Source organism: Phytophthora ramorum (assembly GCF_020800215.1).
Source record: "Phytophthora ramorum isolate Pr-102 chromosome Unknown Phyram_PR-102_s0003, whole genome shotgun sequence".
NCBI classification, from domain to species: Eukaryota; Oomycota; class Peronosporomycetes; order Peronosporales; family Peronosporaceae; genus Phytophthora; species Phytophthora ramorum.
Window position 1 is genome coordinate 1,815,768 of NW_027150649.1, and position 14,320 is coordinate 1,830,087.

The following is a 14,320-nucleotide window of genomic DNA, read 5'->3' on the forward strand; positions in this document are numbered from 1 at the left end:
TCCTTGCACGTGAATACGAGTGCCAACGTACACATGCGAGAGCCCGTTCATTTCAGAGCCGTCCTCCGGGTAAGGAGCTGCTAGTGCACGAGAAGCCACTGAGAACCAACTAACCAACTGGCTTTGTCGGTGCTTGAATGCCAGAAACTGAATGCGACCTGCTTGATGAAATTTGCATTGAATTTCGATCCAAATGCCGAGATCAATTGGCGACGTCGCCCGGGGGCTGCGTCCGTTGACTCCAGTATCGACAACAGCAAACAGCATAGAAAGTTAACACAACTGTAGAATGTAGTAAGCAAAGCGTGGACCAACCTGTGACGCTACTGACCACCACCACTTTTGGCCTCAAAGATTGTTTCACGTATGAAATGCAGACTTATCAATCCCATGTGATCACGAAGCTCTCGTCAATGGTTTGCCTGACGCTCGCAAGACTGATTTCAAGACGTTGCGTGGCGAAATCATACTCTGCAATGGAGCCGACTGATATTCTGGAGGGCCTTGCGGGCACCCCTAGCACGGTGATGCTGTCCACCAAGCTGGTACGAGCACCAACGTAAGCGTTCTGCGAAACCGTGGACGTAAAGATGCTCGTAGACGCGGTGAGCTTAACAATCGTGGCGCTTGGATTCCTGATCGTCTCGCCATCATCCAAGTACAAGGCCCCCCTGGCAATTCCGCTAACCGGCAAAGCAACAAGGATGTCGAGTGGCGTGAGGCGAGCGGCTTTACTGGTGAGAGCACACTGGTGCATTACCAAAATCGACCCACCCCGAATGTGCACTGGCATGTCGTATAGCGTCACGCCGATGGTTAGCGATGCCCCAGACGTCAAGACCTGAGAGTAGTCGAACATATTGTACCAAATTCCTCGTGGGAAATACCCAGTCACGGTTTTCGCACCCTTATGCACCACCGGAGTCACTAGCAGTGCGTCGCCTAGCATAAATTGGTAGTTGATGCTGTGCGTGACAGTGTCGGAGGGGAATTCCATCAGAAGTGGACGAGCAATCGGGATGCCCTCTACATGTGCGTGATAGCCGAGAGTGTAAATGTATGGCAGAAGACGGTAGCGCAATCCAATGAACTTGCGCCCTATTTCCGCCACCTCGGGCCACACATATGTCTCCTGAGCTGGGGAGTCCAAATTGTTGTGGTTTCGAGAGAACGGGTAGAACGAACCGAGTGCCGTCCACCGCGCGCATAATTCCATGTCCGATGCTCCTAAAAAGCCACAAATATCGGCGCCCACCATGGGGATACCGAAAAGTCCCAGCTTAAGAATGGCGGGAATCGACCACCGCAAATCGTTCCAAGTAGCAGCGTTGTCGCCAGTCCAGTGAGCGGCGTGAACACCACTACCAGGGAAAGTAGACCTGGAGAGAACAAAAGTTCTCTTGTTGGTGAAACCTTCCAACGCACCATTGGTCACGATGGATTCGGTGATACCGTACAAGTTGTGGGCGTCATACTGACGAATGTTGCCGTGCTGCAGTGTGCTTGTCGAAATAGCCTTGTTATAAATGGCGTCGTGGCTACCAGCATTGTTGATAGCGAACGGCGGCTTGTCGTATATGTTTTCGTTGGTGGAACAGCTTAAGCAGCAGATTGTCATGGTTGTACTGTTTCCAATTTTTGGGCACGTTTCATTGGGGTCGCGAACACACTCGAAACCTGGACAGAAGTTCGCCAGCTCGTTCATGTCAATCCAGAGGCCATCAAATGCAACGTTCTGGTGCAATTGCTCAAGCTTCTCACCCCAATAAGACTCCGCGTTCGGGTGGAAGAAGTCGGGGAACACCGTCGGACCAGGCCACACTTGGCCAAGGTACGGCTTTCCACTCGTATCCTTGATGAAGACGTCCATCGACAAACCCTTTGTGTATGCATAGTCCCTGGCATCGTCAGGGATACCAGGGTCGAGAATTGGAACATATTTTTGTCCGCTGGCGTGAACTTCGTCCATGAAGGCCGCCATCTTGGCTTGCGGGAAGTTGGTTGGGTCCAGCGTGAAGTCGTGGTAGCTCTTCATGTAGTCGATGTCGGACCAAATGACATCCAAAGGCAGCTTGTTGCTGGCGTACTTGCTCACGACAGTGCGAAGCGCGTCTACAGATCCGTATCCCCAGCGGCACTGGTGGAAGCCGTACGACCAGTATGGCATTAGCTTGGGTCGACCGATCAACTTCGTGTACTGTGAGACTACGTTAGCCGGTGTGGGTCCGACCACGATGTTGAAGTCGAGCACACCGCCGATCGTCTGGTAGACGAGGTGTCTGCTGTCCATTGTCACGTCCATTCCGTTGCTGTTGAGCAACAGTACACCATGCGCCTGACCGGCACTGTTGATTCCGAGGAAGAACGGGTGCGAGCCATACGTGTTTACGTTGCGCTTAGCAGATGGCTGGTCACGTGCCCACAGCGTTTGCTTGTCGCCCGAAGCCATCTTGAAGTTGTCGCGCGTGCTCTCACCGATGCCGTAGACACTGAGGTCACTGCCCAGAGCCGTCGCTACCTGCAGGTACTGGTCCTTCACCACTAACGGGATGCCCGACGAGTCGAAGAGTGTGTAGCCGTCAGCTTTGCGCACCACCTTAAACGTGAACGGGTTCTGTGTGTAGTTGAACGAGTACAGCGGGTCCGCCGCAGCGGTTGACGCTGTGGAGTTTGATCCCAGAGTCCCGGTGGTGAAGATGCTCTGGGGCACCTCCCAGCGCTTGCTGTTCTTGTCCACGATCTTGACGCGCACACTGTCGCTCTCTGTCTTGGTCACGCTCACGACAAGCGCGGATAGGTCCGTCCCGTAGGAAGTGGACGTGGTGGCAGTGTTGACAGCTAGGTTGATGGTGAGTACGCCGGCCGCCTCACTAGCAGACGTCACACTATACCCGGGCCCATTGACGTAGCCCTGGACGGACGGAGCTGTGCTCTGGTTCACGAAAGCAGTGCAGGGAGTCAGACCATTGATGATAACGGCGGCGAGAATCACGAGCACGGGGTTTGTCATGGGAGGATCGTGTCCCGCAACTATACATGTAACACCATTTTACCGTAACTTGTGATTTTCGGTCATCCAGGGCGGACGACTGGATTGGTCAAAACCATCGTGTACAATTTTCAAGTTGTAAACTAAGTGGTACTGAGAGATCTCGTTTAAGTCCGAACGCGTTAAGTACGCGTTCGGACTTAGATGTGATACAGTGAGATTGACAGTACTTTTGCTGATAGTAATTTATTCTATAAATTACTACCAATCTAATATTATAAAGCCATAGTAGATAGTAGTTTCAGATCGACCAAAATCTATACTACTATAGTAGATAGTAAAATAAATTGTGATTAATATCGGTACTATCTGATTACTAGGATTGGCCAATGCAAGTGTTCGATGAAATCAATGCGGCTTAAAGAGAGGCAATAAGTGCGAACGTTGTTGCTGATGCCGCTTGTGGGAAGCACTAATCGAGCGAGTGGTTCGTCGCACTGGACCGCTTAAGCAGTCTTCCGTATCTTGCAAGCGGTTAGTGGCACAGGACCGCTTGAGCAAGATTTCTCACCGAAGACAGCGCGGCTCGGCTAACTTATCGGCTCATTCTGCGATTTTCCAACAACGAAGAACTCCTCCTCACTCTTCCTGCTCAGTCACGCCCTTCATGGAGTGCGCCAACTCCGACTGTTCATACGGCAAGCTGACCACGACTGACCCGTGTGTGGTTTGTGGCCTTAAGTGTTCACTCAACGAACAAGACGAAGACATAGGACGACTTCACCCATGTGCTGCTGGTTCAACGCAACGGCGTCGTTTGCTGGAGGGTTGAAGCTGTCTGCGAGAACGTGGATATTGCCGGAGCTAGCAGTAGCAGGTCGATCTCCGCTGTTCCAGAACCAAAGTGCTGACTTACCTTTAGTATGAGGCCTATTGACTCACGGGCATACTGAGGCTAGTATAGAATAGTTTAACCAAGAGGGGGTTGTCACCTGCGAGGTTTTCTCCTCCTCAATCCCATTCTTTCCGTGGGCAAGCCAAGTCGTGTTCCTGTGTTCTTGTGTCTGGTGCCTCCTTGGCGTTCACGCTAAGCGGTCACTAGTGCTATAGCCCCACTGCGCAAGCCTTCAGATATTTTTCGCTGGTTTCGCGAGTCTGGCAGCGCCCGGTTCCTGTCCATTGCGGCACTGGCTCGTATTTGGTTGGGCAGAGCTCCTTCCAACGCGTTTCAAGGGCGCGTCTTCTCGACTGGAGGCATTGTCATGAGCAACCTACGCACAAGAACGGACAACGAGCGCGCAGAGATGCAAGTGCTGTTGAAGCATAATCGGAAGGAGATCCATCGTATGGAACTCCTCGGCGAAGGGGCAGGATCAGATCATTTTTCTGGTCGACGATAGTACTAGCTCGCTATTATAGTACTAATAATATATTATTCTAGATGCCAAGCTCAATACTACTGCTCTAATAGTAACCTTGTAGGCGCTACTAGGGAACTACTATAGTAATTTGGATGAAAAACCGTTCTACGGTCAATCCCTGGTGATACGGTGAAGTGATTTTGCTGCCTGGGACGGTTTGTTTGTCCATTTTGGCCCCGTCGAATGAGTAGAACCCGTAATACTTCAACGTCGATGATTCAATGCAGCAGTAATCCTCAAATCAGTGATATTTACTAGCTTGGAGGTCGATTTTTATCTTAATATTTGTTAAACAATTATTGGTCTTTGACACTCGCGATATATTAACGCGCTGTTATTGTAACGGGATACAGCGACGTGTACCCAAAGTTACATAAAGAGTGACGGATGCCCCTCTTTAGTATCCATGGTACGTGATACTGGTTGGCTGTGAGCCGACCATTAGACCATTGTATTGTTATAGTTGACTTAGAGTCTGCATGAATCAAGCTTGGCTCACCTATAACATATATTGTCTTTAACGTTCCAATTTCCGTGCTATCCGTATTGCCTGTGGAGAATAGAAAACCACTTTGTATGACGTATCTTTCCAATCAACCATGCAGAGAACATGGAGACTCCTGTTTAATTGATCGGCGCGGCCAGTTTAAGCCTGCCATACTTCCACAGGTGGTGCGAAACTACATTATTAAGAGTTTGGGAGCAGGGCTCGGACAATTTCTATTGTTTATTGATTGTTGGATCGATGTCCATCTCAATCAATATTGAAGCAATACCAGCATACGAGCACAGGTATTGCAATACGACGATCTTATTGTGGACCCCGCGCTTCATTGATGCTCTCAGTAGAGATGCACATGTACGTGCTTAACATGTACACGTACGTGCTTCATAACCTTACCCATACGGAAGAGGAAATGCCAGCGCTCGTCGCCGGGTAGGCCTTCATTTCTCAACTCGTCTTGGCCTGACCAGATCACACAACCACACGCCAAATACATTCTGCCGTTCCCCAGTCGACAAGAAGTATGGTCATTCAATCAAAGTTCGTGCCCCAGGCTCAGAAATTGGCGTCGAAGACAGTCGTCGCCATGATGTTCCAGAAGATCTGCGATCTTGGCGCCGTCAGCAATGCCTGCGGCAACTTCGTGAGGCAGACCAAGAAGGCTGGCTACACAAACCTGCTCTCGCACCTGAACTTGAAGCACCCCGGATACGCTGGCGTAGTCGAGAGCTGCATACGTGACAAGCGACGCGTGTCAATGGACATGTTCATTGATCGTCATACCCAAGCTACGTACCAATTGTAATGGGTCTGCTTAGACCCACTACTTAAGTTTACACGTGTGCGCACGTGTATGAGGAAGCGTAGGTGTATTTAACTTAAGTTCAGTATACTTGTATCCGCAAGTATACTTAAACTAAGACAATGGGACCGAACGATAGCTTTGGTGCTAAATGAGAACTGTATTGATTGTAAATGGGGTTTCCTCCAAAACTGATATTTATAATGAGAGGTTCTGCCATTGGATGGATGGCAGAACCCCTATCTATTGAATGACTCTCATTGGTAGAAAGGTGTTACTTTCTACCAGTCATATTCTTTGGGCTATGAATGTGAACCACCTTGTGGAGTGGTCAACCTGAATGTATCCCTTAGTGCATGTTGCACTAAGGTAGGAGGTGAACCGAATGTGTAGCCCCGCTACACCAGTGGATGAACTTGGTTGTTCACAAGAACGTCGCCTTTGCTGACGTAGATGATGACACGGTGCGCAGCGCGATCAAGTACGACAGCATATGCTTGAAGGCACTCAAAGCTCGGATGAAGGTAGCCGTGACTGTGGTTGAGCCAACCATTGCTGCAGAACTAAAGGATGAGAAGTTTGTCCTGGTGTTCGATGGTGTCACGGATGCCTGTGAACACTCCCTGACAGTCTTCGCTGTTACGCGGAAGGGTGCTCGGCTCTTGGCTCTGTCGTCATTCCTCGACGAAAAGAGTATGACCGCTGACGAACACATACGCTTTCTAGATCTTATCTTGGACCAGTACGGTCTAGACCTGAGTAATCTAGTAGCGATTGTGTGCGACAACATGGAAACAAACAAAGCAATCTTACGACGCATCATGGTTCCAATGATCTGCTGCGCGGTCCATCGTTTCAACCTTGCAGTCAAAGATCACGTCAAAGGCCACAGCGAGGTCATCGATAAGGTGGCGACGCTTATGCGTATGCTCAAGACGGTGAAGAGAGTGGCTCGGCTCAGGAGTAACAGATGCAAACACAAACCGGTTCCAATGCACGAGCTACGATGGAGCGGTCTACACCGCATGCTAAAGCGCTACAAGCAGCTGCATCCGTTTTTGTACTTGTTCGAGCGAGAATTTTCACGTCGACCGTGACATACCCAGTGATACCCCTGCAAATGACACCAGGCGCTTCCCGATTGTCGACTTTCTGCCAACAGCCTCAGAGCATTGCAAAATCATGGATCTTCTAGATGACATGGATCTCCTGGAATGAACCACAAAGCGTCTCCAGAGCGATGATTTAACGATCATCGGTGCTCGTGACATTTTTGACGAAGTTCTCAATGACTTTCCGGATCCCAAACACCGGATATTATCGATTTCAATCCCAAAAAACCAACTGGAAAATATCACGTCAAGCTGTATGCTTGTTGCTGCTCGGTATCACGGTATGTCGTAGTTTCAAACTGCAATGTGCGAGTGAACTAAAAGACCATTTGGGTGGCGTGGTTCCAAGTCCAGAGGTATCACTGCTTGTTGATCCGACAGCGAGGTCCTCTGAAATTCTTTCTCACGTGATTGAAGTTGTGTTTTTTTTGAAAGGATCTAACCGCGTTTTTCATACCGATATTTTCTACACCTCCTGCCTACTACTAGAATCGCTCAGGTCAATTGGCCTTTGTGATCGTGGTACAGTGCGCACATCCAGCAAACACTTCCCCATTTCACAATGATCCGAAAAACTGAAGGAAAGCCTAAAGGCTATATGAAACAAAGTGTATACTTAGAGAAATATATCGTAGCGACCAGTTGGATAGATGGCTCTATTATGAATGAAGTCTCTAATGCTGACGCCTCCTCCTCCTCTACGTTACATTGTCGCATAAAAGAGGAACGTGTTGCGTTTAAAGCCCTGACCTGCATCGGTGAATACAACGCGGGGGTGCAGGGAGTCGACCGTCGTGATCTGCTTCGCGGTCGGTTTTCGCTAGCCGATGGTCACTCATTTCAGAATTGGCATAACAAAATAGTAATGGCTATGATAGATATCGCGAGGTGTAATGCGTATGTGTGCGATAACTTGGCACGTGATAGAAGCGAGATGGATGTTGCACAGCCTCGCAATAATGCGAGGGCAAGCGCCCGTGACAGCCGCCGGGCGTTTGTCATTTTACTTGTGCGAAAATTATTCAATTGGAGATTCGAACAAGGGCATTGACTGTGACGACATCATTGTGTACGTTTCGAACACAAAACCCATGACGACTGCTGCCAATTTAACCAGGAAGACAAATGAGCTAGAAACGCCAGCACAGACATGTGTAGGAAAAGAATCGTGGATTGTGTTACAAGGAAGGATTCGCGCAATGCGCAAATGCATTGTTTGAAATTTCGAGGGTAGGGATGTCACCCAGAAAGCAGATTACTGCGAGACGCATCGAGTTGAACTTTGCAAGCGTACCTATTCTTCCGACCATAGAAAAACGCACATGTGTCAGCAGCAAAATTGGACGTGCTCGTAAAAGTATCATTTGTTCTACTTGCCGAAACAGGTCTATACAGTTGACAGAAATCTGAGAAAGTCGTCTCCAATTTATAAAGTCCAGTGATCGTTCTTGAAGGAGCGTCAAGACAAAGAGAATGCTGAAGAGATCAGCAACCACGACTAGCATTCGGCTCATATATAGTATTGAAGATAATTGTAGGCACACTCAATTCATTGTGTACATTTGAATCATAACTGAAAATGAATCTGTCATTTGTACTCACAGTATCCTCGCTCCTTGTACATTGACCAGTGCAATGTGCGCCTCCTTGTTGCCTATCGCCTAGTCATCCAGCACATGCATGGTGCTTCACGTTACCCTCAGCAACAATATCTCCATGCATCCTCTCTAAGCGGCTCCAGCTTCTTGGCGTCACGTAGAATCTTGTCACAGGTCTCACGATGTTGAAATCACCTCGCGGTGAATCTAAGGCGGTCCACGAGCTGTCGCAGGTACGCCGCCGCAACGGGCGCCGTCTGAAACTCTGCGTCCTTGCTGTCTTTCGCCTTGAAGGGCTGCGCCATCATCTCGTTCTGACGGTGTCTAGCTTATGGCTGCTGTATCGGGCGCCGTATTCGCGACGTGCTGAATCTTCTCAGCCTCGTGGTTTCTTATTGCTCGCGCCGCTGTGCCGCACACGTGCATGATGTAGCACAATAATGTCGGGATAAGCGCCAAGCGTTACGTTGTGTTGGTGTAGGCGCGAGTATATTGAGAGACACAATAGCATGAGCACGCCGTGTCTGTTCAGGATTTAGACCCCACGTTGTGAGTCGCAGTCAACGCTGACATTTTGCTGGGGGGCGCAAAATTTGATGATGAAAAGTCGGGGCCTTCTCTTTAAAAAAGATACCTCATGTATCATTCTAGTAACGATACGGTTAATACCCGTTCCACTGGAATGCTCGGTTCCAGTGGAACGCGCATTCAGTTGTTTCATTTCAGCTGAATTGCAGTATGCACCTCTAGATAAGGTCGAGAATGTGCCATCGTATCCAGAGGGTTAAAACTTTTCTTCTAACTACGATGCTAATCTTCACGAACTTCTATCTCCACCGGGTAAGCAGTTATAGTACTAAGCCGTTAGAGAACTGCAAGGTGACGCGGCACTAGTTTAATAGCTTGTTATCTAGAGCTAATGTGACTGGAGTCACACAGCACCTTGCACAGAGGAAGTGCTAGAGAGTGTAAGCTCTCGGTGAACAACAAATTCACGATTCCCGGTCAAAGGGAACCGACTACGACTTAGACGGTAGATTTAACCCTTTCGGGAGCCATAAACTATACTTCGTCCTAAAAGGGAACAAAAATTTGCCCTTTTACGATTTCACGGTATTTGCCAGAGGCCCGCCTGCTTTTTACAATCCTCCCGGATGCAGGATAGAAAAAGGTAGGGGGTCTGAAGGGCACAAAATGCGCCATTTGACAAATTCACGGTACTTTTTCGAGACAAAACTGATTGGCTAGTAGTTTATTTTCCAGCGTCGACCAGACGAATTCAGTATTCATTGGCTGAAATCCGGCGTATTTTTTTGCGGTAAGAATCCGATGTCTTCGTAATTTACCGTGGTGTCCGCGTCTACGCAACGACTGCGCGATGACGCGCCACGGATGACGAGTACGCATCTCCCCGACAGAGCTTACATAGCTCGCTGGATAATAGTGTCACAGCAACTCGATGGTGTGCAGCTGCATCACCCTGCAACCAGTAGGATATATCGAGGTCTAACCAGGATATCAGGCCATTACTGTTTTTTCACGCGACCTCAGCATTGTCATATGATCTGGCTGTACCGCGATAGACGCGAATATCTTGTTATTACTATGCAATAAGCGCCGATGTATATATTTATATGTGGCGAGGTCGATGAAACATTTACCGCCCAGGGGGTTCGTATAGCGCGCTCCAGGAATTCCTCCTCCAGGATTGAAGGGGGAAGACTTGTAGGAGTCAACAAGTATCCAAGATCCCACCGCGAAGCGAAACCTTGGGTTCTTGGTGGCGCGGGTACCTTGCGGAAGTCCCTGTCGGCTCGTTTATCTTTGACGAAACGGCACTTCACCGAGCTTGTGGCCTTGAAGTTGTGCCGAGCGTACGTCCACTTCAGGATGCACTCTCAACGACAGAAAGGCAGAGCGTAGTCTGGATTTCACACCCAGAGTACCGGAAATTTAGGATGCACCTTTACCCAGAATGCACCCCCAAATACCAATGGCCAACAAATACAGAGTTATATACAATACAAATAGCCGTCACTTATTCTTATCGACCCTTGGACGGTGGGTCACTCGCTAGGCTCACTCGAGTCTTACAATTCAGACACCTAGACAGTTTGAATACTCGTGCAAAACGCGCACCACTCTCAATTAAGAGAGAAACTATCAAATACTATAGTCAGTCGCAGTTAAACTATCAATTCGGGGGACAACTGCTAATCAGTCACCTCGAATATCAAGGGAATATGAAATGAGCAAACACCAGCACGCTAGCGACCCAACTAGAATATGAAATAGGTGGGTCAACCCAGGGTGCCGGAGCACCTCTGGTCACCACCTAACTGGACTTGATGTTATGAGGTGGAAATGCCACAGACGACCAGTCCTTAATGGTCGCAGCGCCCCTTGTTGTACCGCGGTCGTAGTCTCGGGTCCTCCGGATTTCCGTCGGCAGACTTGGCCGAATTCACTTGCGCAGTATGGAGTAAAACAAACTCTGTTGTTGGCTGTAAGCCTTATACTATCAATTCTTTCTTGATCTCGGCTCTGGGTGATTTATCTTCATTTCACTATGGCTTGGGTCAAATTGTCTTCGCTTCAGTATGGTTCTGCTGGGTTCTTTGGCGGTAGTTCAATTGCGTTTCACTTGGTGACGTACCACTGTCTTCGAATTCAAATAGTCAGTGGTCAATCGTCAAGATTCTGGTATTCTGGAGTCGGGATTTTGGATTCAGGATTCAGGATGTACTTGACATCCAGACTCTTTGAGCTTTCAGCGCACGACTTGGGTGTTGGTAGTGGATGATCTTGGTTCAGTATCTTTAGTAGTCGCTCTGAACCACAGCAAGATGAGGTACAATCTGAGATACGTTCTCAGCTGCACTTTCCGCCAGGTTTTAGGCACTCATCGTAAGGGAAAGTCCGGGGGCTGGACATAATGCGGGTTTGCAATCGTGGATTTGTGCACTTCCAGCCAGTTGGGCCCATCTGTGGTTAGGCATAAGATCTTTCCAGAAATCAGTCGCACTCCATACGTCACCCGTGTCACACGGGTACAGCCGAGTCACATTCTCCATTTCATCCAATAGTATCCATGCTCGAAATTTTAGACCAGAGTCGTGACGGCGGTGCGTCACAGAAAAACCAGGAACACTTCGTGTCATATATCTTGTGGGTGCAAATGTCTTGCTGTTACTATATAATGTGCCGTATTTCTCATCCTAAGCGAAATTTTGGCGCGAACCTATAACATGATACCTCTTCAAACAGATGTGCATCAGTTATAGATAGTACACAATTGTGAATTAAATCACACCCCTTTGAACTTATTGTTCTGGGACATGAAACGCCACCCCCTCAACAGACCCCATAATCGAATCTGCCGGAATGCCAAAGCGCCAGGCGGAGAATGCGGGCGGGATCACGAGAAAGAGGCGACGGCGGCAGTCACCGCAACCTGCTCCAGGAGCAAGCGACCTTGGGTGTGTGGTCGCGTTTAATGACGCGTGGGTGTGGATGAAATCCGCCGGGTGGACCTCAACGCTACCTCAGGTAGAGCTTGGACCATCGCTTTCGGTACATCAGGCCGGGAGGCAACCCTGATGGCCAGGAAGGAGTTGATTTTCTTCTAGGAGAGTCCGCTGTTCTCCGCTACGCAGCTGAAGCGACGGATATGGTGTCTGCTAATTTGTGTTGGCAATGCGCTGTGTTTTCGGCTTTGGATCTGTGCAGTACTAACCATGATATGTATTATGCCAGCAGCACCCGCAGCAGCCGCCACCGCCGTAGCAGCAGCAGCAGCAGCAGCAACAACAACAACACCAAGCGACGATGGGGAAGCTCGCGGCCTCGCCGGCCAAGATGCAGATGGTGCTGCCGCCGGTGTTCGGCAAGCCGGCGGTCAGCGCGGGCGCGAACGAGGTCGTGGTGCAGGACGCGGTGATGGAAGTGGCGCGGCAACTAGTACGTCGCATGATTTTGTTAGCCTCCGATGCTATTGCTGATCTTGGTTCTGTTGACATTAATTTGCAGTTGGCAGAATACAAGACATTATCGGGACACCTCTACCTTCTGTCACTGGAAAGCTTATCTATATAAGTGGGTTGCAATCACCCCCGAACGAGAGTCCTGGATGAAGTCCAACCAATACCGTCCAGTCGGCACCGCGTTCATCGTGGGCCGTGTTTGCCGACGACCCATGCGAGACAAGTTCACTTCTCTCTTTGAGATCCGGTGGCTTGATAGCCACTTCCAGAACGTGGTGAAGCATATCAGTGTTGGCAGTGTTCAGCGTGGCACCACCAATTTCGAAGTACTTACCCGGTCAACGGACAACCCAGATTGGCAAGAACTTGTGAGGGGTGACGTGGATGATGATATCGCCGTGAATGACGATGACGATCTGGAGGTGGCCGACCACTACGAAGAATACGATCCTGGGGTTTTGCTTCCGACCAGTTTAAAGGAAGTGGAAGTCATTCGAAGCATACGCTTCGAACCCGTGGGAGATATTGAGGCGCCTACCGACCTTTTCGAGCGCACTGATGGACTACACTCCGTCCGGCCTACAAGCACATTTTCGAACATTCGGCGTCCTCAAGCTTCTTCGCCTACTTGCCGGTGTATTTCTGGCGCCAAGTCCTGTACGAGACCAACCTGTACGCAGCTACCTACGGCATCACGATCTCAAGGGCGTTCACACTCGACGAATTAATGGCTTTCTTCAGTATCATGTTCTACATGGCTTTGAACGACAAAGGAGAATACGCAAACTACTGGGGCCAACAACCTGAAGACTTGATTTTTGGCGGGAGCTCGATCTCGCTCGATCCCTCAACGACACAAACTGCTGCGGCGCCGCTTGAGTTTCAATGCTGTGCCTACTACGCTGGATATCGACGTTGCTGCTCGTATCACATCTCTGTTGAACCTGCTAAAAAGTCACCGGCGGCCGCTACATCGACGTTGAGCGAAATGTGGCTCTAGATGAAGCCAGCGTCGCGTGTCGGTCGCGGCAAGGCAGGCACATGATCGTTTTCAATCCCATGATGCCTACTGGAAAATACCACTTTCGCCTCTACGTTGTCTGCTGCTCGTCCACGTGGATCGCAATCAAATACAAATTGCATTGTAATAGATGCGATGTTGTGCTCGAATTGGCGGTGTGGTTGGCCATACAGAAGCCCGTTTGCTGCGGGAAGCGTTTGACCAGGTGTCGAAAATTGCCAGCACGTGCTGGAAGTGGTACGGCCGTTGTTCGGTACGAAACGGATCGTGAACATGGACAATTACTACACGTCGGTCCAACTACGGCAAGCTCTTGAACTCAAAGGCCTGTATGGTCGGGGTACGATCAAGTCGAACAGCAAACACTTTCCTCGACATACCATCCTCAATGAGAAGAAATGTACCCGCGGTGATCTCCGCCAGGCGGTCTCCTATGACTACAGCATGATTGCTGCCTCGTGGTGCGATGGAGACGTTGTCAACAACATCTCAATATCTCAATATGATGTCCAATGCTGATCCTTCTACTATTACGCCGGTATCCCGGATGGTAGGCGATTCGGTTGGCGAATTTGCAGCTCCAACATGCGTTGGCGAGTACAACCAAAACATGCAAGGCGTCGATCGACTAGATCAGATTCGAGATAGACTTTCTATCGCTGACAGCCACTTTTACAAAAGATGGCACAAGAAACTTGCACTGGTCGTGATTGACGATGCACGTTCGAACCCGTACTTGACGCGCCGACTGGCGAGACCCGACCCAACCGCGCGTGATCCGCACAGACAGTTTGGGATGGACTTGGCCAGCGAGCTGATAAACGGCAAGAGGGCCGAAGCTCCAAACGAGGGTCGTATGATCTACGGAGCACGGCTGATAGACGGAAGT

At 49.6% G+C, this 14,320-nt stretch overlaps 1 protein-coding gene across 1 annotated transcript; it reads right to left on the reverse strand.

Annotated features, from left to right (window-relative positions):
* Window positions 1-382: 382 nt before the first annotated feature.
* Window positions 383-3,010, reverse strand: KRP23_3757 (Alpha-glucosidase; the record flags this gene model as incomplete). The annotated part of the gene is made up of 1 exon (XM_067888651.1): window positions 383-3,010. The coding sequence occupies one exon, from the start codon at window positions 3,008-3,010 to the stop codon at window positions 383-385; it is 2,628 nt and encodes an 875-aa protein (XP_067747873.1).
* Between the last annotated feature and the right edge of the window lie 11,310 nt (window positions 3,011-14,320).